We start from the raw sequence: 26,203 nt of genomic DNA, 5'->3' as shown, positions 1-26,203 counted from the left end.
CCTCTCTCAGCCTGTCCTGAACGCCTCCATTGGGCTAGAGGGACCACTATAAACATACGAAGAGTCCCAGCGAGAGAAGACCACGTCGCTTTATCCAAGTCGGACAACTTTTTGTGACTGTTTGTGTTCCCTAGAAAAAAGAAAAAAGAAAAGGCAACAAAACTGCGAGAAGAAGGAGGCTCAGGATTTGGTCTGCCTCTGCGACTTTTGTGGTTGTTGTAAAGGTTGAGCTCATTTTGATGTGAGAAGACGCAGATTTTTCTTGTTCACGCCGGATTTTTATACTTTTTTAAAATATATATTTTTAAAGTTAGTTAAATAACTTAAGGTGGATTATCTGATTGCCGTGAGTTCCAAACCTCGACAAGCAAAGAAGAGTTTATTCAGCTGGGAGAAGAAATCGGCATGTAGCGCAGGATCAGGGGTGAGTTCTCTTGCATGGGGGGAAAAAAAGCGAAAATCTACCTCAGTCAAAAAGACTTCAGTTTTGCTCTTCATGGTTTCCTGCAGATCTGGAAGTAGATCCAAACTCTTGTAAAGTCCACAGTAGGAGTGCTTAGATGTAGGCCAAATGACTTGGCCACGTAGGGCAAAAAGGAGATCCAAACTATTTTAATGCCCCCCTTTCTCCTGCACATAAACATGCATCACCATCACAGACAGAGCCTCTAAATCCCCCTCTACATCTAATAAGATAGTAGTCTGTGCGATTCCAGAGAAACTAGGAAGTTGGAGAACCTGTGTGTGGCTGGAAAACCACTGAAAGATTCCCCGGAGTTAATGAAGTAATCATGAAATCACACGACTGAACAGGGCTTTGGAGACCCGAGAGCCCTCTGTAAGACCCAGTTTGGGTTTGGGCAGTGGGCTCATGCCATATGGAGTGCGCAACACCTGGAATATCTGGCCCTTCCTCATTTATTTCTAATTTTTGCATGTGTACATTACATTTCCATAATCGCTGAGAGAGAGTGCGTCTGTAAATTCACCTCGTTGAATTGTATTAAACAAGCTTGGTGGCTGAATGGTGTGTTTGAGTATGAGCAGCCTTCCCCTATAAGATGATGATGGACTGATGTCCTCACACCCTGGCTGCAAACTGTGTGTACATGTTTGTGTAAAAAAGAAAAATGTGTTTGAACATGCACCTTGGACAACTAGCATTACTGTAAAAGGGGAGTAAAGGCAACACAGCATAGCTGCTGGAGGCGTAGGGTGCACACACACACACACACACACACACACACACACACACACACACACACACACACACACACACACACACACACACACACACACATCTGGCTGTCTTTATAAGCTCAAAGGCATGCTGCGTAAATTACATGGTGCCCGAGCAAGTGGCTTGGGTGTACACAGCAGTTTTAAAACACTGGTGGAGATTTTTAAAGGCCTAAAAGGCAGAGTAGAAACCTCCATCCATGCTTATCTTTTGTGCAGTAGAGAGTCACAAATCTCATTTGTCTTTCAGTGCCATTTTTGGCACTCTATTTCCTGCTTTTTATTCAAGGAAAGTTGCTGAAATGTTAATTCCCAAAAGGGGTGTTTTGTTGAAGGTCAGCCCGGTAAGATCATAATAGGTGTTTACTGCTTAATGTGAGCCTGCGTCTAAAAGGAAAAGTGGCTATTGTTTGTGTAGCCAATGGTCATTTGAGTCTAGTGGCCATTTGATTACGGTGTGGTGCAAACATACCTGTAATTTTGGTCAAGTGCTCACACTGCACCACAGGAAGAGAGGGGGGAAACAGGCAGCAGCAGCAGTTATTGTAGTTATTGTTATAACATTTTAACCAAAGTGGAAGAAATGCATCGAATTCCTTCGTAGTCAGCTTGTGGTTCACTTGTTATTTTACACCATAGCTGCACTGCAGTAGAAAATGGAAGGTGTGAAGAAGGCTATGACCTCTTTTTTGTGATTAAAGTGATTACATGTCCAAGGCATTGACTTAAATACAGATGAAATTAATCTGCAATGAAAATAGTTGTTAATCTGCTGATAGCTTCTTCGGCCATACCCAGTATAAAACACTCACATGTGCAACCAAAAAAAGTCTCACATCTAATAGTAATGACACTGTAGTGCATTTTACATAAATCAAGTGTTTCAGTGTGTAAATATTAGTCCCCTATATCACCTTACATGCTAATACTCTACCTTTAAATATACTTTTTGTGTTGGAAAAATTGATGTTTAGCAGTTATTTCTTGTCCTTGCAATGCTTTTAACTTTAGTTGTATACAAAGACTGTATTTAAATGATGGATGTAAGCACCTCTATGCCACCCTTCACTTTGTGAAGTCCTGTTTTGAAGGCTCGATGCTAGTCATTTGCCTTTGACTATGTTGCCGTTTTGGTGTGAGAAGTGACCGTATTTGGATGATTAGGTGAAGCTCTGACTTCTTAGATGGGTTGTTTTGGTTCTTTTAAGCCCACACAGAAAATTATGTTGCATTGTTTCACCTCAGCCGGTCGTGCACCTCTCGATTTCTGTAAACTGGGTTGAAGACACAAGCGTACAATCATGTCAGCTTTTAACACCATTTTAATTGTGTATCACTACAGTAGTTTGGAAAAACAAGACTTTTTGGGGGAAAAAGCTAAAGAAAACAAGACGTTTCTAATCCTGAATTTACAATAGCTAATGGATTCTGCACACTGCAGGTGTGAGGGGAGTTTATTCCACAAATGACCCACACTAAATCCTGCCTCATCTTGTTTTCTTCTATTCCTGGGAATGTCAAGTAAACCTGTTCCTAAGAGGCCCAGAAGCCTCATACCCCTCAAGTAGGTCAGCAATATATTTATGCTTTATAAACCATTAGCAGAATTCTAAAATCAATCCTTTTACACACAGGAGGCCAATGCAACGAGTTCAAAATTGATGTAATATGATCCATTTTCAGCATTTTGAAATAGCTGCAGCTGATTAATTGATGTTTTATTAAGTCCAGTAAAAACTCCATTACAGTAATCTAGCCTACTGAAAACAAGTGCATGAATAAGCTTTTCAGTTCCTTTCTTTGCCACAAGACCCTTGGTGAATTAGTGAAGTGTGAATCTATTCCCACAAGGTGCCAGCAGCAACAGCAGCATTAAAGCAGAGATGCAATATGACATCGAGTGACACAGCATAAATCAAATGTAAGCACAAAAAGCTAATGTTTTCCTGCAAATTATAAGTAAAAGTAGTACGTGAGCGCTTAACACTTCACTTTAACAAGAATTAAAGTAACTTAACCGTGTACCTTTTCAGGATTTTGCACAACAAAATGTCAACATTTGTTTACATTTGGGTTGCACATCACTGGCTGCTGGCATCTCCTCCTTTGTAGCCTGCTTGTATTAGATGTCATGTTTTTTGCCTCATGTGGTGGAGCAAGTTTGTTGTCTTCATCTTTAGCGGGAGCAGTTTTTTTTCCACGTAGCTTGTAAAGAGCTTTGTTTGAAATTTGTGAAGTAGCTCCTTTTAAGGTACCTGGGCTTGGATCACATAAAAACGTATAGAGTCTTTATCGCGAATGATATGATCATTAAAATTATCATGCCTCTAACTTTGAGCCCCAAAAAAGTGACCCCCATGCAGTTGTAGTGAAGGATGAGATGTGCACTAGAGACCGAAACAGTTTCTTCTACGCGGCTGTAAACATGTTTATTTCTGCTGTAAAGTTGGACATTATAACATGTGAGCCTATGGGGATTTGCAGGCTTTTAAAGAATGCCTCAAGTGGCCACTCGAGGAACTGCACTTTTAAAAACCTCCCTTGGTGGTACTACCAAGCTAGTTCTAAAGAAGTATTAAAGTTTTACCAATCAGCTGTGCTGGGTCGGTATCAGTAACAATACTGAACTTCTACCTAGGAGCAGAAACGCTCATGAATGAACATAAATCACTTACTTACCAAGAAAGCAGCTATTGTTTACAAAATTTCTATAAAAAGCTAACAAAAGTGATGTTACTGTGAAGTAATAATATAATGGCTGGCTGTAGGTGCAGCGTATGACTGTGAGGAATATCTCTTGTGCATGTGGTGAGTGTATTCAGTCATGCACGGATGCTTTTGTCAGATTTGTGCTCTCTGTGAGCGCTCTGTTCTCTCAGCCCAGCAGACAACAACAGAGTAGAGAGCGTGCTGCGACCTGTCCAACTCTCCCACACTCCACCAGGTGTTTTTCGTGCTAGGTGTCAGTCACTGCTAGCCCTGCCACCCACACTTAACAGGTTTGACCCCCGCTACCTCTGAACAGCCCAGAATTTAAAAACATGTGATTCTTCCTGTGATGTGGGACTCACTGTTCACAGAGTGGTTTGTGAGGAAGTTTGAGCATCAACGGGTGAAATTTTCCATTTGATCCTTCGTTTAAAATGTGACTTTTCCTTCCTTTGAGGCCGTTATGGGTCTTAGATACAGCCGGATGTCAACACGAGCAAAACCAAAGTGTTTCTGCTTTCATAGGCCTGTAAACTCAGTGCTACCGACGTCCCCGTTGGCTCCTGGGGGCTCAGCCATGAGAAAATACTGAGTGGCTTTTGTGTGTATGGTTGTGAGACCGTGATGTGGTTCCCAGGAGGAGATGAGAGGAGGGGGTTATGGAAAATGTGAAGAGCATTGCGGTTTGGCTGCTGCAGACTCGGTGGCTGACGATTGATGGTCCTGTGTTTTTGTTGTTGTGGCTGGGAGCCGCCTGCTATCAGTTCCACTGTCCATGTTTACGCACTCCTTCCTTTCTCGCCATCCTCACCAACTGAACCAACACGATAAGAGCCTGAGAATCACCAGCGTTGTGTCTCCTCTTTCCTTTCTGCTGCCTTTTCCATATCCTTGCTTATCTAAAGCCTTTGTTTTCTCATTCAGGTGCTGGGAATGACTTATATGTGAATTTTGAGGGCACATGTATACACACAATCCAACTCTGTGCCTCTCAGTTAAATATCCAAGTCTGCCTGCATGACATCAGTTCTCCGGTTTGCCTCCTGGAATATGAGTCGGCAGAGGAGCGTCATTGCTGGTTTGGAAAACCAGCATACGGACAGTGTAAAGCATCTGCCTTTGATCCTCCTCCTCCTCGTCATGTTTTAGTGACACTGTTTAGATTTCAGTGCCAGTGGGAAACATTGGGCATTCCCTATCTGTGACTGTCACTACTGCTACTGTAACTTCTATTGTTTTCCTGCACTTTTCCTTTGTTTCTATGGTATTTCCGGTCGTCAAAAGCTAAATATAAGCAGTTTGGCATCTCATTTGAATTCCAGTTCCGGAAAGTGACGTTATTTTGAGTTTTTTGTGATTGTGACAGTTGTTAGTGCTCACTGGCATGTCTCCTTCACTTGTTTTAAGGTAATGAGTAGCAGCTGAAAAGTAATTTAATCTGTTGATTGAAAAGATACACCGGACAAAATGTGCTGATTGCTTAAAAAAAACTTTTTATAGACATATCTTTGCTTGGGATGATTCAAAGAATTAGCAAAATGCACACAAATGTATGTACGAAACTTTGAATCGAAGCTTCGTTTTGAAGGTTTGCCAGTGCGGTGATCCTTTCAGAGCAGTTCTGTGAATTTCAAAACCGGGCCTGATGTCTCCTTCGCTGATAGCAACGGGTATGTAAACAATGTAATTGGCGAGAGTCTGCTCTCACTTAGTGTAACAATTTTCTTCACCCATTTAAGTCCAGGTTGAAGTGAGATAAAGCTGCGCGCGTGTGTGTGTGGGAAGCTGCAGACATGGCCCCTTCGCTGTCTGCACGTCACAACTGTGCGAACGCTTTGCCCTGTGTTTGTGTCACTCTCGCCGCCGTGTCCTCAAGTGTGTTATTTGCGGGTGTGTTTGTCTCGGAGATATGGGGCTGGAGGAGTTAAAAAAAAAAAAAAGCGAGCTGGAAAGTGAGAAAGCAGATGCGCTTGTTAGAAACACAGTCTGGTGGCCTGCCTCCACCATCTGTTTGCAGCTGTTAGTGTTTGTGTGTGATATACAGTATGTTTGTGTCTGTGCAGGGTGAGTGAGTGGAGCCTGTGTGCGGGGAAGAAAAAGGAGATGCATATATATATATATATATATATATATAAATATATATATAATTTTTCTCTTTTTAATAAAGTATTTTTTTTAGGTGTAAAAGTGAGCACACACACTCACACACACACACATCCTCTGGGTCAGACAAAAACACACATGGCCAGAGTGTCAGATGACAAAGAGGGGCCTGATCCACAGTGCCAATGTCCCTGAGACGTGTCTGGAGAATAATCTCTGTAGTACTGTGCTTTCTTCAAATGTCTATGACAGGGCATTAGATCCACATTAAGAAAACACACGACTGCTCATTAGGAGTAACAAAGTCAAAATTTTGAGCAAAAAGTCAAAATATTCTTTTAGAATAAAGTCAAAGTTCAATTCAATTCCGTTCAATTCATTTTTATTTATATAGCGCCAAATCACAACAACAGTTGCCTCAAGGCGCTTTATATTAGTAGACCCTACAATAATACATACAGCGAAAAAACCCAACATATGACCCCCTATGAGGAAGAACTTTGGCGACAGTGGGAGGGAAAAACTCCTTTTTAACAGAAACCTCCGGCAGAACTAGACTCACGGAGGGACGGGGCCATCTGCTGCGACCGGTTGGGGTGAGACAACGAAGACAGGATAAAAGACATGCTGTGGAAGAGAGCCAGAGATTAATAACAAGTGTGATTCAATGCAGAGAGGTCTATTAACACTTTTAGTGAGAAATAATAATAATAATAATAATGGATACTTTATTGATCCCCATGGGGAAATTACTTGTTTTTCTCTGCATTTGACCCATTCACTCAGTGAAGCAGTGGGCAGCCCACTAAGCAGGCGCCCGGGGAGCAGTGTGTAGGGACGGTACCTTGCTCAGGGGAACCTCAGGGTAGCCGTTAAGTGGATTCGAACCGCCGACCTTCCGATCATGGGGCGACCACTTTACCTACTGAGCTATCCCTGCCCAGGTGACTGAAAAGGAAATACTCAATGCATCATGGGACTCCTTCAGCAGTCTACACCTATTACAGCATAAGGCAAGGCAAGGCAAGGCAAGTTTATTTGTATAGCACAATTCAACAACAAGGTGATTCAAAATGCTTTACAGAGACATTAGAAACAAGAACAAATAAAAAGCATGATTTAAAATTGATTAAAACAAGCAAATAAACTAACTAACTAATTAACAACAAACAAACAAACAACAGTATATATAAACAGTATATATAACTATAAACTGTGGAGATTGACGTTGCTTTACCCTCTATAAAATGCCTTGTGTAGATGACTTAGTGAAGTTTTACTAGAATCAGTTTTAGTAATAAGTAAACTACAAAGGAAATTACAATGTAACAAGTTTTTTCTTAATGTGGCCTTAATACTCATTGGTAAATATCAAAAGATGGCAAAGTTTATGTTTTAGTCCTGTACAGATTGTCCAGTCTGTACACCAAAGGCCAGTCAGACAAATACTGCACGTGTCTCTCTACATGAATGGAATGAGTACAGTGCTTTTTCAGATTTCGACATCTGCATACATGTCTTGACATCACCATTGCAATCATGAGGTGTTAGTTATAATACAGCCACATGGGCTACTTTGGTGCATTTTTAATCCACACATGAAACGAGCAGCAGCGGTGATTGTAAATGACGTTAGTCTAGTTTTAGTCAACTGGGAGCATGGGAGCTAGCTGTATGCAGTACTGTTTCCTGGGGGCATATCATATGCGTGTCTAACCTTACACCACAAGGAAGTTACTTCTGATTGGATTGCTTCCAAACTTGTCGCACCTTTCTACACAGCTTAATTAGATCTGATTACATCTCGTGTCATATTAGTTTTTATTTAGTTATCGTCTTGTTTTTGTCAGGAGGAAAAAGGCGGCACCAAGAGGATCGTGTGTGTGGCTAATAAACAGAAAAACACCTGAGGAGCAGCACTAATATTAACTGGGGCAGCTGGATAAACAACTGAAAATTCACCTTGTAGTAGCTGTTTAGGTTGATATTACCACCAGAGAATGAACCTTATGTCGCGAGAACCATTATTTTTAATTGTTGACCTGAACATTTCTTGCAGTGTTCATGTGTTGGAACTTTATTTGTGGTTGTTTATTTGGGTACAAATCACAGATATTCTCCGAATGCCTCACAAACTGACCAAAATGCACATCAGAACAACTTCAAACTCAGTGCTGCTTATCATTAGGTCTCCAGTGATAGTGTGAAGTAGATCGGATAAGCGCTCGTCGAGAAAAGTGAAGGGGACATGGACACACACACACACCTTCATTCACTGCTAAGATAATGCTCTGTCCAGGGTCAGCTAATACTCAGACAGACTTTGGTTGAATGTTTCCAGGAGTGTGTGTGGACTTAGAGGTGTGTTTCCCCCAAAACATTTCACTACTGAACTCAACTTTAAGTTAGTGGGCCACAAGAGGATCAGAGTCTTAAGAAGATTTTAGAAATATCAAACAAAATCTGTCAGTATTACCAAATTCTTTTGATTTAGCTGTGCTTGGAGTAGCAGTTCGCTGGGTTACCAGATAGGACAATACAGCAAGTTCACATAATACAAAATAATTTAGGTTAAGTAGGTCTTTGTTGTGACTGTTAACTGTCTGAGTGCTCAAACTATTTGTGAGTTTAGCTGCTGAAAAATGCAAGTGTGTGCTTGTTTTAGCCTTCTATGAAACACTCTATTTGTATTAATTATATAAAAAAACAACCAGTAGTTCCATATTTCTTGATTTATGAAAACCAAATGCTTTAATTAGTTGTAAAAACGTGAATTCTGAGCACAAGTTAGCCGATTTACACTCCAGCTATTCGGTTTAGGTTCACAGACCAAATAGTAAAATGACTGCGCAGGAGGAAGTGTAATTACGAGCTGTGAAGCACCCATTTGTTTTGCTACAGTGCTTGTGTATAACAGGAGGGTAGCTGGGGGTGTTGGGAGGGCAGCGTTGGTATTTCAGACAGAGACAAGCAACAGAGATGAGATTGATTGAGTTACGCACGCTACACTTGCTTCCTCGCCTCTTGGCGGCCTGCATCTAATGGTCTTAGCAGTAGGTGACAAAGTGCTGTTTTGTTCCCGCTATTGTGTGGACGTGAATGGAGCAAAGCGACACAGGGGCTGGCATGAACCAGAGCAGAGGGGGAGCACGCACGTTAGCAGCTCTGCTCCTGAGAAGACGTTATGTTTAAAATGAGTCTTTGTGATGGTAATGTAAAAGAAATGGATATCGCAATTATGCCTGTTTTGATTCTAAGTTAGCAGCTTTAACCACCACCTTTTTTTTTGGCCTGTAAGTCACAGCATGTTTTGATTTGGTAAATTTTTAGGTGACCCCAGAATCTATCCCTGAGTGGGTAGAGAGGTGACTGGCAGAAAAACACTGCAGCCTGAGGCAAGCTGAGGTTTCTGCAGAAAATAAATCAGTCGAGTTGGGGACAATGCAAGTGAAGGAACATCTACTGGTTTTCTGCAGAAATTCCCCAGCTGAGGAAACCCATGTCAGCATTTCTTAGAAGAACACCAACTCATTTTAAATCCATCTTTTGTCAGCTGCTGACCTGTAGCTGGTTTTCAAATCCCGCCCACTTTAGCAACAGTTTTTACACCTGTCAAGCTTTCTATTCTAGCTCAATACAAAGGATCTCACTTGAAATTATTTGGAATTGGTCTCAGTTTTTGCATGCAGGACTTTTCTTTTGTTGGAGATTATGTATCGGAATTTCAGGAGCAGGACCACGCCTCCAAACACGCTCCTTCCGGTTGTCATCTATATAGGTTCCCCCAGTTCTGCAAGCTGTTCATTCTCGTTTACATGCCCCACCCTCCCTACCTCCTTGTTCTCAATTCTTTAACTTCTTCATTTCTATTTAGTGCATGGGGATCTGGCAGGCCCGGGAGTCATCGCCAGTCCCCTTCGAGGCCTTCCCTAAACCGCAGCTCAATTCATGTCAAAGCATTCACTTTTACCTACTAAAACACTGTCAAACCTAAAATGAGGATGTGGCCCCAGCTAGTGAAATGAGTATTTCCTGCTGTGCCCTTGTTTTGATTGTTGGCCTTAAAGGATGGAGAACAGGACAGGTATCTTAGAAGACAATTAGTTCAGAAGCTGATGAGACTCACGGGAGCTTCACAATGATGAAAACAGTTTTTCATGGCTTTGGTATGTGCTTAAATGTTGCTGATGCTGAAGTTTAAACTGTTTGTATTCTTATTTGCCACGTGTCACTTTATAAAAGGCCAGGACTGCTTTTTTTCCTGACACTGCGTCACGCAATCTCGCTGAAGTTGCTGAATTGTTGAGCCCAAACTCAGACGTAGAATCCTGAACCAGTTTAAATACTGCAAAAATGGAAACTCCACAAACAAATTTACTTTACTCACTTAGTTAAAGTTGGTTAGTTAATGCAAGAATCTGCTTTATTTTTTCTTTCTGAGCATAATTGTGTGTGTCCAATTGTTTTGACATCCACAGAGTATGAAAAAAGAACATCCTCTCAATTTGTTTCTTTCTGTATGAATCAGAAAGAAAGCTAAAGTGTAGCACTTTTGCCTAAAGGAGCATCCATTTCATTCAAGCCTTTGTCAGATAATTTCACACAATGCTTAGTAACCCTATTAGCGGCAGGCATATCTCTTTGCATTTCAGGGCACTCCAGTGCACATCAGTAGCATTTCTTATGTCAGCTACCAGTAAATAAGCTTTCCAGAAAGGAATAGAAGGAATCACTGAAACTACAAAGGTATATGTAGAATGCACTCCAGACACACACTGGTTATGCTCACAGATGTCACGTTTATTTAGGGTTTTATGCAACAACCTGGGTGACCATCCCTTGACCACTACTTTCACTTTTTTTGTGGAGAAACTCGAGGCACTACTAAGCCAGCCAAGGACCAAATTTGTGCAGACACCTCGGAGGGTGTTTTCTCAGCACCACAACTGACCGGTACAGCCTCTGCATCTCTGCTGACCCCACACCAGTCTGTCTCTCAACCCGTTGCTTCCATCTTCCTTCACCCGGGAGCAAAACCATGAGATACTTAAACTCCTTAACTTGGGGCAGCAACTCCTTGGAGTAGGTCCTCCACCCCTTTCAGACTTGCCACAGTTGGCTGCAAACGGGAGGTCGTTACTAACAGAGTCCCATCAATACATCTTCTGCCGCCTCTTGGCTGTGCCAAGAAATTTTGTCCCTTTAAAACAGAATCATAGTTACAACAACTATGATAATTCCACCCAATATTGACCCGTGTTTTTCTGGAGAGCTGTTACACCTCTGATATTGTGTAGTGACAAAAGCAGATTGAAGCGTGATGGTAAAAAAAACCAAAAACGTAGGACGCTTAAAACATTTTTAATTAAATACTCTCATTGCTAAATGAGGAAGACACAACTCGTGCACTGCAGCGTCAAATGAGTAGTGTTGATTCTTTGATGCACAAGCACAAAAATGCTCGATTAAAGATGTATCTGACACCAACCTGACAGAGAAAATGCAGATGTTTGTTTGCCATGGTGCTCAGTTAAAAGCATGCAAGACTAAAAGGTCAAATTTCTTCTCCTTTGCTCTTTTCGGCTAGCTCCCGCATAATCGTTTTTATCATGATTGATGTAAATGTGTGTAAAAATGTCATCCCACAACGCGTCTTTCAAAAAACCCCTATATACTTGAGTGGTAATGTGGTTTCTGGTCTAAGCACGCACGTTAAAGGGGAAAAAAGCTACTTGATTCCAACTTTCTTACCCCTGTGCAATATCAGTTGTGGGGTAATATAAAAAAACAACAACAACAAAAACATAACAAAAGATGGGAATGGTTTCACATATATTTAGAAAGAGCTCACCCCTCTCAAAAAGAAAAACAAGCCTCTTTCCTCAGTTTTCCATCTCGTTTCGTCTGTGCCACAAAATTACAATGTGCAAATTCATAAACGTATATGGTGTTTTTGCACGCTGGAAATAAACACGACGGTCAGGAGAAAAAGTCGCTGGAGCAGAACTGAAGCAGGGCATTTTTGTTTTGTTTTGTTTTTTTTCATCAAGGAGTGGGTAAGAGCCCAAACTATTGTCTGTCTTTCTGTCTGGCTTTACTCTACCACACACTCCTAACCAAGCCACTGATTACTAGTTTAGAGTTGCACCAACTGCTGTCTGGTCCTTTGGCTAACCTCTGAGGAACCTGGTGAAGGGGTGTGTGTGTTTGAGAGAGATCTTGTGTATATGTTTGCGGCGTGCCCTGTTGATGCTTGTCTATGTTTGTACACTACACAGTGAAAGTATGCGTCTTTATTTGTGTCTTTGTGTGTTTGTCTGTGTACTTGTTGATAGTGATCTTGGAGGCCTGGGTGCTCGGGAAACACTCTTGAGTCATTTTGGGAAGGTTTTACTGTCAGCCTGTGATGTCACTTACCCTAAGCAGGAGACAGTGGGGAGGGTCGCAGGGTCTGTGGTTAAGGGTCATGTGACGATTGGGGTCAGCGTGCACATATATCCTTAAGCGAAGCTGATTTACTCAACCGATGTCACTCGTTGAGGTTAGTGCAAAACGGCCGTTTAAAAAGAACGAAAGAAAGAAAGAAAGAAAACAACAACACACGAAGAAGATGATGCCACATTACCGTCTCAGAAGGACTCAGGAGTAAGGAATTTGTTACGGCGCCCAAAGAGGCAAGGCCATTACAAAAGATGAGCGTGAAGCAAGTGCAATTAAAATTGTAGCAAACAACCCGACTCTGTAGCTTCTTGCCCTCTTTCATTCAAGCCTGCCTCCCCTGTGTCTTTTTCTCCTGCTCACTCAGCCTTGTTATACACACACACGCACGCACACACACACACACACACACACACACACACACACACACACACACACACACACACACACACACACACACACACACACACACACACACACACACTTTTCCTTCCTTGTGGTGCATACTTGTGTCAGGTGTGCTCTGTTTTTCCAGTCAGGGTAGAGAGGAATCTGGGCCAGGGTCCAAGCTGACTATCAGCAGCACATAGCCAGAGCCCAGGACAAGAAGCAACACATCTTTACTCCACCTCCTTCTCCCTTGCTCCTCACCTAATCGTTGGAACATTGCCTTGTCATGTTTTTGCTCTTTTTCCCTCACATTCATGCATGTGTGTATTTATTTTCGCATAATTTTCCTTGCTGTCTTTTGTAGTGTTCAATTTTGGGTCTCTTTGGTTTGTCTGTGTTTTAAGGAGAAGTTTTTTCCCCCTTCTTTCAAGGTGTGGAGCTTTTTTTTTTTAGTTTTGTAATCTAGTTCCTGTCTAACAAGGCTACAAAGTAGCCACCACCCTTAAAATGACACTGCTTTAACTATTTAAATTTAATCCCATTGATATTAGTGGGATTATTTGAAATTCCTTAGCGATTGCTGGCTAACAGCTCAGTTTAAAGCTTACTTTTTAAAATATGATTGAGTATGTGCGATATACAGAGTACACCCCTACAGGATGTACTCTGTTCCGCCTTTATATCTGTCATGCTCTTTTTCAAAGCACTTTCCTCATTACAGACATGAAAGCTATGAACTGATGAGCACCCCAGTTGCATTCAAAGTCATTCCCAAACACCTAGCTCAACCTTTTAAACTTCCCCGTGTGTGTTCTCTTGTTTACCTCACGAGTTCACACTTCTGTTTCTTATTAACAACAAAGATGTGGGTTTTTTGTTGTTGTTTGGTTTTGTGTCAGTAGCTGGCAAAAAGTGTTTCTGTGGCAACATATGTGCCACCACCGCAGGCGTGTGATCTTACACACACCGCTGCACTGTACTCCACAATGTCTGGCACTGTGCTGCTGTCGAGCAGAGAGAGCAGAGATAAAAAGGAAAGGAAGGGCCTCCCACACAGGCAGATAGAAGCTCCATTAGTTCCTCAAAGCCAGCTGCCGGGTTCAGATGGATGTCTGCGCACGACCGTTTGATGTCTGTTCATCCATAGCCTCACATCTCTGACTCTGTCTCCCAGCTTCGCCCGACACCGGGCCTCATGGGAGTCCAGAGAGTGCAGCTGCCCGAACTATAGGATAAAGCTGTCTGGCTGCTGCCGTACCATTCCTGTGCTGTGCTAATGCTCTAGCACCACAACTACTCCTTTTTTATCTGCTTTAGTTTCTGCTTGTTTATGAAAGGTGGGAGGGATTATTTGAAAGAATATTCACTGATTAGAAAACCATCTTCGTTCTTAGAAAAGGGAATGTATCCATAAAACTCTAAATAGTTTTTTAAGCCAGTTATGTGTTTGACTGACCCTCCTCTCTTATCTCTCTTTGCAGCACCTGTTTGTACTCCGTCTCCTCCTCATCTTCCTCCTCCTCTCTGGACACCTTTGGGAATGGGCCAGCGCCTTGCCAGGTTGCATCTCTCCGCCCGGTGGTGTGGCTGGCGTCGTGCGAGAGTGAGGAGGGCAGCAGCCAGGTCATAGAGCCCGCCCACCCCTCTCTCTGCTTGCTTGCTCTCGAGTGACATTTGACCTCTGACTCTGCCACGGCCCCGCCTTGACCTCCTGCCAGCCATGCCCTTCCGGCTGAAGCTGCGGCGCACAAGGCGCTACAATGTCCTGAGCAAGAACTACTTTGTGACGCGTATCCGCCTGCTGGACAGCAATGTGATTGAATGCACGCTGTCAGTGGAGAGTACGGGACAGGAATGTCTGGAGGCGGTGGCCCAAAGGCTGGAGCTGCGGGAGGTTAGTGTTGTGACACATGTGCACGTTAGTTTGAGATAGTATGACATGTGATAGGTTTCTGACACATTTGTCTTATCTGAGCTTGCAAGTGTTATAAATTGTCTGCCGTTGGCAGCTACAGGATGTAATTAATGGGGAGTTGGAGTGGGCATTTGTTTTTACTCTGAGTTTGGTTGTGTCTGCCACGTGTCTCTCCCCACACCCTGTGCATGTCTCCCTGCCCTCTGCTGCGTCTCTCCTTCACTGTCTTTGTTTGTCTCTAATGAAGCGTGCTTACGTCTGTCCTCTCTTCACTGCAGAAGAAAGACATACTGCTCGTCCTCTTGTCTCCCCTACCCCATGGGTCCTTCTCATTCCTCTACTTCTATTTCCCATTATTGTCAGTGCTTTTTTTCTTCCACCTTAAAACACAAAGTAAACGAATTGTCTGTAAAAAGCATGGTTTGTCTAGGTCAAAGATCACATGACGATTGTGTGCGTGTTTGGCTTAAGGGTGATTAAATTTGATGAACATGCGTGCTCAAGAGTGTGTCTGCACCTGCTGGAGCTGCTGACAGCGCAGAAGAGCGGGGGGGTGTACTCACACAGAGTTGTGGTATTTGCTGGGTGTCAGTGATGTTATAAATGAGGCGATGAAGCACCCCAGCTGTAGCGGCTGTCTGCCCCTCGTGTGCACACCGTCTCAGGATTATGTGCGCGTCAGAGTGTGCGTGTTGTTTTGGTCTTCGCTGTTAAATCTGAGGTCTGAAGCGTGTGCCCGTCTGCACGCATGAATGTGTGTGCGCCGTTTCAGTTACCAGCTTTATTACTTTCTCTCTGACTTTTTACTGGCCAAATCTGTGTGCTCAACCTTTTATGAAACCTATGAAAAATGCACAAATACACAAAATAACCAAACATTAAAAACATGACATTTAAATGACATGTTCTGCCAAATGTACTGCGTGAGATAAAACGGTGGAAAAAAAGTTCACGAGATCTTTACACAGAGACAAACCTGTGCCACTAGTATGTTGTGTTTTTACAAAAGTCAATGGATTGTGAGCTGATGTGTGTGTTTTCATTATGCATGGATTTCCTGACAACATGGTGGCATCTCATATCAACAATTTCTTATCAGAAACATCATACGTGAAGGGAGAAATAAACTGGTCTATTCTTGCTTTTTGTGTTTCACTTTCAGTTTAAATATGTTCGTTTTGTTTGGATAGGAAGACTAATGACTTTCCCTGGATTTAGTGAGCTAGGTAATGATTCCACTTTAATTTTAATAGTGTTACGCTGCTGACGTCAAAGGTTTTGTCGGATTTTAAGGAGAAATGTGTGCTTTTAATTCAGGCGCTTAATCTCTCAATACTTTTCAGTGTATTTCTCAACTCATTTACCATTTCTCTCCTGAGAAATCCCATCTAAAGATGCACCAACTGCAGGTTTCTTGGCTGATTCCAATTTCTGTTTTTTTTTTCTATGCGTGACCTGCAGATTTTGATTTTTGCTGATTCTTTGCTCACTGAAAAAACTGAAAAGTAGGGAAAATAAAGATGTAAAAATAATTGAAAATGAATTGCTGTACACCCACTTTTACCTGATATATTTTACTCAGTTGGTCTCATTAGCCCTTTGCTTCCACTATTGCGAATTAATTTATTTGGCTCTTTTATACTCCTTTTGGTTTACACAACTTATTTTTGTTTCCTCACCCCCTGTATTTAGACACATTACTTTGGACTGTGGTTCCAAGGGAAGACCCAGACCCCGGAAAAACGTTGGGTGGAACTCGAGAAACCCCTCAAGAAGCAGCTGGACAAGTTTGGCAATGAGCCACTGCTCTTCTTTGGAGTCATGTTCTATGTTCCCAATGTTTCCCGGCTGGAGCAAGAAGCCACCAGGTAAAGAATCTTCAAATGGTAACTGTGAGACAGTTACGCAAGTCACTGAGAGAGCCACATAATCAGAATGCAGATGTGCTTTAGCTTTATATAGAGAATTGCAGTAGTAACAGTGCTTTCCAAACGCTGCCATAACACTGCAAAATCGTCTTCTCATGACTCTCATCACTAATTGTCAATATTGGTTGACGTTTCAAAGTGGTTCTGGCTACAAAGAAGTCAAATGTGATCAGTCTCCTAAAGTACATGATTACTGTCCCATAACTCTTCATTATTTAGAATGCCAGGAGCTTAAAAGCAGTCACTTTGAAAATGTGGAGAAATAAAAATGTAATTTTACATTTAAACACCAGCTGGTTTTGAAAGTCTGGTGGCCTTCATGGAGCTTTTGACTTATTTCATGGTGCCTTTTGGAAGTTTTTTAATGAAATTATCAGACAAATAATAATGGCTTCCTGTGTAGTTAATTAGACTGACTGTCAGTTTTAGTAAATTACATTCTACTTTTTATGTTTATTAACAAGCTGCAATACAACCATAAAGTTTATAGATGGATCTAGCTATCCAGTCTTATTATTCTTAGCCGATAACTTCCACGGCCAACTGCTCCCCATCCTTGTGAGTAATTATGGTCGTTAAAATTCAAGCTAATGTTGAAATTAACAAACAACTATGGTGTTGTCCATCCTTTATATACAGTCTCTTGCAAAGATTTTGGGGAAGGTTAGCCTGCGTCTATCATAAGGTAAAATATATCCATAAAAAGCAGCATAAACCCCTAGTAATTTCAAAGTTATATCATTTGATAGGAACACAAAAAAGTGGAGAATGTTTTGTACTTAGGGGGATTATGCATCTTCTACCTTCAGACAGAGCCAGTTTATTTTTTCTCTGTTAACAATCTCGGGCCTCAGTCTCAGACTGGTCAGCGACCATCTGATAACTAGTACCTCCCTGGTTATATAAACACTGCTCGCTTAGGCAAGGTGTGTATTTTGCAACCGGCTGCTGTAGGTTGCTGGCTAGCGTGAAATACACGATGCTGCACTGAATGGTGCACCTTTTCCTTGGATGGTGAACATTCTCTTTTTCTCATTTTCAAATTTCACCACAGTTTGGTGAGTAAATGGCAAGCGTTTGCAAACAAGTTGCCTTCTTCCATACAAAATGTACAGATGACTGTGGCAATCTGCTAGCAACCAAAACAAACATAAGGAGGTTTTAGGTGTAGCATCCTTTTTTGGCCGATTTCACCACTTGCCATCCGGTCGCGGGAATACAATCATCTTTACCTCTTGACCAGAGGTTGCCAGTGGTTTGCCGACCTGTCTCTAAGCCTCTGTGAATGAGGGCTTACTGGTAAGCCATCCTAACTTCTCCTGGCTTTAGCTTCATAGTTAGCATACCAATATGAAGGGGAAACTGATCAGCAGCTAATTCCCAGGAAGACAGTGAATCAGAGTTTTCCAGAAACTTCAAAGAAACTTCCTTTAACATCTCTTTGATGACATAGATAATGGCATCAGCGGCATCCAGTCTTTCCTTGTGCCACTGTGTGTGTGTGTGTGTGTGTGTGTTTGAATGAGTGTGTGAATGAGCATGTTGGGTATCTGTGAAGAGTGCAGGCAAGGGTCAGTGTGTAATGGACAGTCTGCCGTCTCATATTCCTTCACACACTCTCACACACACTGACGCGCCGAACTCTGCAGGTCTGCCTCACACTGAGCTGGTGAATTTGTGGCTTCTGCTTCTCTGGAAGTGGGAAAGGTTGATTGCAGGTCACAGCTTGACGTTTTCACACTAGAGTTAGTTTTAAGGTGTGTGTGTTTTTGCCAGCGTGTTAACCCTTTTATAGTAATTCTGAGAACCATGCATGCCCGCACTTAGCCTGTTTTGAAAGTGGTGAAGTAATTTATTTGTGAGCGATCTGACAGAGGAGAGTAAATTGTCTAGAGTGTGTCTGCAGGTTTATTATACAGAAGCCAGGATCTGCTCTGGTAAAGGGATGGTATTCATGGAATCCCCTGAGGGCTCTTATGATGTGTGTGTGTGTGTGTGTGTGTGTGTGTGTGTGTGTGTGTGTGTGTGTGTGTACACAGGGGTTATAGGGTTGAGGGGGTTATGATGGGGGCTTAGGGGCAATTTAGGAAACAATGGCCGTCTTTTTTTTTTTCAAGCCCCCCTTTCTCTTCCTTGCAATCCCTGTACATGGTGTCACCCGTCTACTTTTTATCAAGAGCAGATCAGCTTAGTCTTACATTTTTGCTCTTTCTCAGTGTTCCTGTGTCTCCTTCACTTTTCTCTTTTCTTTGTTTTCATCTGTTAGTCAGGAATGTTGGCACGACCGTCCAGCGTAGGAGGCGGACCACACATTCCTTGCAGCAGAAGTGCGGGGGGTAAAGGGGATGGAGAGAAGAGAGAAGGGGGGAAGGGGTGGGGGGGTCTGGTTTACAAAACATATGCACACACACACCTCAAACAATCCCCCAAGAATCCTCTCAGAAGCCAGCTGCAGCCCTGTCAGAAGTTACAATACACCACATTGTGAGAGCGTACGCATACCCACGAGGCAGACTTTTCCAAAAGACCCATCCTTTAAAAAAAATAAATTATATATATATATATATATATATATATATATATATATATATATATATATATATATATATATATATATATATATATATATCCAGGCCTCTGGTAGAGGACCCGAGCTTGAAGGATAAACCGCCTGCAGGGGCGTGCTGGGTGTTTTTATATTATATATATATATATATATATATATATATATATATATATATATATATATATATATATATATATATATATATATATATATATATATATATAAGGGGTGCAACGATACACAAAATTCACGGTTCGGTTCGGTTCGATACTTTGGTGTCACGGTTCGATATTTTTTCTATACAAAAAAAATGTTCATGCCTTTTTAATTTGTCATTTATTAAAATTATAAATATATATTTTAACTCAAAAGTACAGTTTTTAAATTTAATGTTGCTGAAACAAAAGTAATTAAAAAAATAAATATATCTCAGGGCTCTCAAAATTTCAAAATCCCTGGTAGCCCTTCGGGCAGGGACTCTTCAGTTTTTGGTAGCCCAAAATAAATGTAAGTAGCCCGAATAAAAAAAGAGAGCAATTTTTTTGATTGATGTTTTGTTTCCTGTTTTGTTTCCTTTACAATATTATACATTAAAGTATAATATTGTAAAGGAAACAAAACATTAATCAAAAAATTGTTGAAAAACAAATTACAACATTGTATAAAAATTACAATCATCAACTCAAATACTTGGTTCTAATTGAACAGAAATTTCTATGAACTTGTAAGAACTGTGTAGAACATGAATCAGTCTGCGTCAGATCCTGAATTTGAAATTTCCGCTGAAGTCACGGGTAAGAGACAAGTGGAACCAAGATCTAGGCCATTTGCTTTTTGAAGTTTGCAAAGACTGCTAAATTTTGCCAGTGGTAGTTCACTCTTTGCAACATAGTACGCTGTTCTAAACAGATTTTTCAGGTTTATTTTTAGTATGTTATTTTCAATTGGTGTTCTGGGAAAGATATTGCAGACTGAGCAATAATGCATTTCTCATGGGTTCTAATGGGGGCCTTTCTTAAAATGACTGGTCCCAGTAACAAAGGCGCTTGTCGACTCAGAAATCGAGAGAAAACCAACAACACACCCGGCAGAACATTATGTTATTTACACGGGTGCACACAAGTGGTCCGCATGTGCGCATTCGCTGTCAAAATAAAAGACGCGCACCAGATAAGAAGTTGCAACGCGCGTTTGCGTCCATATAAAAAGCACTGTTTTTGTCCGCTAGAGTGGGATTTTCACGGCACATTCCGCACCACATCTCTGTGCGTTCATCATTTGTTTGAAGCCAGCTCACCTCCTGCAACCACTTTTCTGAGAATACGTGCTTCTTTTGTGGTTCGGACTCCTGACATTTCTTTGGAGGTGGAGGAACACCAAAGTAATTGCTTAAAGGAGCTTCTTCGACATCTTTAAGAGTTTTAAACAAATGTCTGTTCTCCTCCAGAAAATCTTATGTATGCAAACACGCGTTGCAACTTCATATCTTGTGCGCGTTTTTTTATTTTATTTTGACAGCGAATGCGCACCTGCGGACCACTTATGTGCAGCCCCGGTTATATAGCTCGTCATATTGCAGCCACAGAAATTCTTTTGTCCATGAAACCATAAAGCTGCACTTTCTTTTTGCCTTATAGTCTGATTTGTCATAACTTTTCCGTTTTGTGGTAAGCTTTTCTTTGGCTGTCACTTCTTCACCCTGACCTGTCTTATTTGGCTCAGCAGAACTAAAATATATATCCTGCTGCTTTTACACACACACACACACATAACGGTCAGCGATTCTCTGTGCGATCAACCTCTCACATGTTTAAGCTTGCTGCGGGAGATTTCACTTGTCATGTTTGCATAGTAAGCTAATGATTGATAAGACGATGTCAGAGGAATTGGTGCGCAAATTATCATCACTCACCAATCAGTACTGTCGCTCTCTATACACAGTTCGCGCGATTGCAAAGTGAAAGCAAAAAACAAGCACAAATTCAAACGCGATTTCAATATGTCACATATTGACAGTGGCTCACCGATGCCAATGACATAATTACCCAGCTACATTTCCGAAAGAATGCAAAAGCATTGACATATATTTTTCCTTCCTACAATAGCCCGACGGGCAGAGCAGAGATAGATTTTGGTAGCCCGACTGGAAAAATCGCTAGCCCCGGGACGTCGGGCTAGTGATTTTGCAAGCCCTGTATCTGATTGAGGAATCACTCATCTTTGGAAAAGAGAGTTTATTACAGAGAAATGGCTCTTTCCAAAATAAAAGCTATACTATACGCTTCTTCTGGGCTATATTCTCAGCAGCATATTGTAGCGGGTCAGGGCTGTTCGGGGTTCTGTTTGTACAGTTATGTTTTGTTTATGTTGCCATAGTGACGGGTGACGCCCTCTCGCTGCGACGGTGTGTCCTTCCGGGGTCAGAGGGCGCCCTGTGTGTTGTTGTTGTTGTTGCTGTGCGGTTGCCGCGCTGAGCAGTTAGCTAGCGGCAGTGTTCTTCTGCAGATGTCAATAAACGGCTGTGCTCCCTGGCTAGCTCACGGGAAGCAAGACCAAACGACACCTCCGTCTCCTCGTTGTCTGAGCTCGCCACATTGGTGTCAGAAGTGGGATGATGGTGGCACCCCATGTTCTGACCCGAGTGACTTTTCCCCCGCCGGTCGTGACCGGCCGGTGCGCCAAAAGAAGGCACCTGGACATTTGCAGGACTTTGTGTGGGGCAATGGGGTCGTCGGGGACGACTGACCCCTTAGGTGGGGGGCTATGTAGCGGGTCAGGGCTGTTCGGGGTTCTGTTTGTACAGTTATGTTTTGTTTATGGTAAATGGTAAATGGCCTGTATTTGTATAGCGCTTTTCTAGTCCCTAAGGACCCCAAAGCGCTTTACACAACCTGTCATCCACCCATTCACACACACATTCACACACTGGTGATGGCAAGCTACAATGTAGCCACAGCCACCCTGGGGCGCACTGACAGAGGCGAGGCTGCCGGACACTGGCGCCACCGGGCCCTCTGACCACCACCAGTAGGCAACGGGTGAAGTGTCTTGCCCAAGGACACAACAACCGAGACTGTCCAAGCCGGGGCTCGAACCGGCAACCTTCCGATTACAAGGCGAACTCCCAACTCTTGAGCCACGATCGCCATTATGTTGCCATAGTGACGGGTGACGCCCTCTCGCTGCGACGGTGTGTCCTTCCGGGGTCAGAGGGCGCCCTGTGTGTTGTTGTTGTTGTTGCTGTGCGGTTGCCGCGCTGAGCAGTTAGCTAGCGGCAGTGTTCTTCTGCAGATGTCAATAAACGGCTGTGCTCCCTGGCTAGCTCACCGGAAGCAAGACCAAACGATACCTCCGTCTCCTCGTTGTCTGAGCTCGCCACAATATTAAACATATCAGGTCCCCATAAGGAGAATCATGTGCTAACGGCTGTCTAAATGACTCGGGTAAAGTTTGTAGCATGCATGCTTGTTGTTTTTGTCTGCTTCCACTTGTCTTTGCACTAGGATGATGTCTGCGTAAATGTGCAGTCATATTCGTTGTGTTCCCACTAGTGCTGTCAGCGTTAATCTCGTTGAAATGACGTTAACGCCACAACATGGCAAATCTCCGTTAACGAGCTACCCCTGCATGGGGCTAGACGGCCAACACGTTAACGAGCTAACTGCTCTAACACACTAGTTCCCACCCATGTAATTGAGCATTGCGTGGCACATCCAACATACTGTTTTACTTTAGTCCATGATGCGCTTACCTTCAGGGTCATACGTCACATGAAAACCAAAGTAATTCCAAACGCCAGATCTGAATGAGGGTGGGGGAGGTTCAATTTGCCATGTTGCAAGGAGAGCTTAACTTCTGTCTCGCTAGCTTGCCCTGAGCTCTTCCTTTTGACGATGCTGTCTGTGTTGAACGCTCAGTGGATCTGCGCTCGACAGTGCAGCCTAGGCGGAGTAGTCGAACGCAGATTCACTGAGCGCTCAACACAGACAGCATCGTCAGAAGGAAAGTTGATAAAATAAATTACAAATTTTGTATTGTTCGATACATATGCATACCGAACCGAAAGCACTCTATGAACGGTTCAATATCGATACGAGTATCGTTGCACCCCTAATATATATATATCGAGCTGTAAACGATCTCCTCAACTCTCAAAACATCTTTATTATCCAATACGCCTTATGATGGGTTTTACTAAATTCAAATCGCTCTGTCCTTTGAGAAATCAGCCAGTCAGCATGGGAATAGGCACAGTCACAGCTCCCTTTTTAAAAAAATACACGACATTTATTGTCTGAAGGTTGATCGGGATCAGATCCAGGAAGGCACATCCCTGTCATTGCTTCTACACACCTGGTCTGATGAGGGTGAGGTGGGCGGGAGAATGACAAAGGCAAAGAGGAAGAACAAGTGGGGGCAGAGAAAGTAAAAGCTTGGCAGCAGAACTCAGCTCACGTTTGAGCCTTGTTATTTATGTGGTTTGAGCTGTCTGCCTGTGTGTATTTATCGCAAGACCTTTTACATATTTATGTATCCACGTGGTAAAGTCTGTTTGTTTGGGAAAACCGTGTGAGACAGAGTAGATCTGGCATTTTAGGTGTTGGTGCTTTGAATTAGTTTTATTTCCCAAAACCATTATTGAGAAAAGTTAAATTAAAGGGCAAAAAAGGTTATTATTTTGAATGCATGCTAACTCTTTCACATTCACTAAGGTAAGATGTGATGCATTTTGGTGCATTTTAACAGCAATTTAGCAATACGAAAACATTAAAAAAGAACAAGTAGAAATGAGACGGGCAAGACATTTGTAGACGTTATCTCTTCTGAGAAGGTAATGTATTGTGTGGTCAGGGCTTTGATGTTCAGTATTTGGCTGATATGTAGCCTGATATTGGATCTCCCGCTCTTCCCATCCGTAGAGTCATCTGTTTCTTCCTCCCTCGCTTCCTTTCTCTGCAGCGGCAAAAATGAGTCAGAGCAGGGGAAGCTGGGGTCTCTGCATCCATTACTGTATATACTTACAAATTCACCATGCAGAGTTCTCCAATATACCCTATAGTCATAATATTTAAATGTTTGGTCACTCCTACTTCAGTTTGTAAAAACACAGACTCTTTGTGCTTGTGTGATGAAATATGTCCATAGCTGTTATAATGTTTTTCTAGGCGTCTATCCAAATTGTTGTCGGATATATATATTTATTTTAATACGTTGGGGGCATTTCTTCATATGTGTCCACTTTCACTTGGAATGAAGGTTGAACCCAATAGATTTTGGTTACAGCTCTCTGCGATCTCACTAAACAATTAAAATATTTCACACTTAGTCAGATACTAAATTGGTGATAATTATCTTTGATTTACTCTTGTTAAATTCCCCATGAGCATTAATTTTTATATATTATCCTTAAATGACGTGGATGTCAACAGTACAGTTACTAGGCAGCAGTTACAGATATACTGTACAACTCACTTGTAAATAGAGCACTTTTACCTGTTGTCAACAAAAACACATCTTACACTCTTGCATAGAGTGAGGAGGTTAAAGCCTTCTGCTACTTGTATGTTTCTGATAGAAAGGAGAGAAAAGCTGGCTCGCAGACTGAAAATGAGGAACCTGAACGAAGAGCCGTTGACTGGAGCATGGCCAGCTGGCCGTAGCAGCCCCTAAGGCTAACAGCACCAATAGCCTTGAAATCCTAGCTTTGTTCAGCTAGTTATCACCAGTACACACACACACACACACACACACACACACACACACACACACACACACACACACACACAGCTGTACTCGGTGGTGCCCCTTGCTGATTCAACACATTTCAAAGTGATATTCTCCTGCCTCCCACACAAATCGTCTAGACGCATCCTGGGGGCTGAGGGGGTGGTCACCTTACCACCACCAGAGGTGGTCGAGATTGAGGAGGGGCTGAAACATATGTACACACATACTCACATTCATGCATGCAAACATGCGCATATGCTCTCAGGCCTGTTGTCCAGACTGCTTGGACATCTGGCAGCATGTCTTGAGCAGGGTTTGAACATGCGTGGGCATATAAAGGGCTCTTTGTGCCTGCGAGGCTGCCTGGACTGCCAGCAGAGCACTCTGCCATAGTGGAAGTCCCATGAAAAGCCCTAGTAAGGAAAGCGCTACCTCATGTCCATCTATGTATATTCACCTGCTGTTACAGCATTGTGATGTCATTCTGACATACATGCCAGGTGCGTGCTACAATAAGGGTTTCTTTGTGCACAAGTATGTGCAAGCATGCAAGTCTTGAACGTCATAAAATGTTTTTCTCCTGCTAGCAATTTTATGTGATGTTTGTCTTGTTCTATGAAAACACAATGAGCTGATTTTACCACAAATTTGCTCCCTTTTACTACAATTTCAGCAGTAGTTTAATCCCCTATTTAAAAACTGGTATCATTAAATGCAGTTGAGTGTTTTAACTCTTTATTGAAGCTCCTACATTTTATACTTGTTTGGTAACCTTGGAAGTTTCTGGATCTGATTCTAAAATCATTTTGTGGTGAGTTTTGCATGTTTTATTTTGTAATTTAGCTAACAGTTAACTGCCATTCAAAGACAGTGCCTACAAAATAGTAACATTTGAGGACTGTTGTATTTATTTTAATAAAGATGACTATTTCAAATTTGTTTAAAAACCCTCTTGAAATGCCACAACCTGGGTCATTAACATAGTTTTTTAGTACTTGCTGTCTGATGGTTTTGCTGCAGTTCATTTCAGGTTTTATTTCAAAGCAACATTTTCAGCTCTGCAGATGAAAATGCACCCGGGGCTATTAATGAGGAATTTGATTTCATGCCATACTTGAGTCAGAAGATTTAAAAGCACTGAAGCATGAAAATGAAAAACAGTGAAAAAAAATACAGCTGTCAAAATAT

At 42.2% G+C, this 26,203-nt stretch overlaps 1 protein-coding gene across 1 annotated transcript in view; it reads left to right on the top strand.

The window, feature by feature from the left end:
• LOC113037556 (protein tyrosine phosphatase non-receptor type 14) overlaps positions 1 to 26,203 on the top strand; it is a 46,218-nt gene continuing 20,015 nt past the window's right edge. The window contains exons 1-3 of the mRNA XM_026194791.2: positions 1 to 424; positions 14,361 to 14,773; positions 16,487 to 16,662. Of these exons, the coding sequence (XP_026050576.2) occupies positions 14,600 to 14,773; positions 16,487 to 16,662 (350 nt within the window). The 5' untranslated portion in view covers positions 1 to 424; positions 14,361 to 14,599. The remainder of the gene's footprint in view (positions 425 to 14,360; positions 14,774 to 16,486; positions 16,663 to 26,203) is intronic.

The sequence above is a fragment of the Astatotilapia calliptera genome, chromosome 15 (assembly GCF_964374335.1).
Source record: "Astatotilapia calliptera chromosome 15, fAstCal68.1, whole genome shotgun sequence".
Taxonomy (NCBI): Eukaryota; Metazoa; Chordata; class Actinopteri; order Cichliformes; family Cichlidae; genus Astatotilapia; species Astatotilapia calliptera.
Note: the sequence above shows the minus strand (reverse complement) of the source record. Positions and strands in the feature narration are given on the sequence as shown.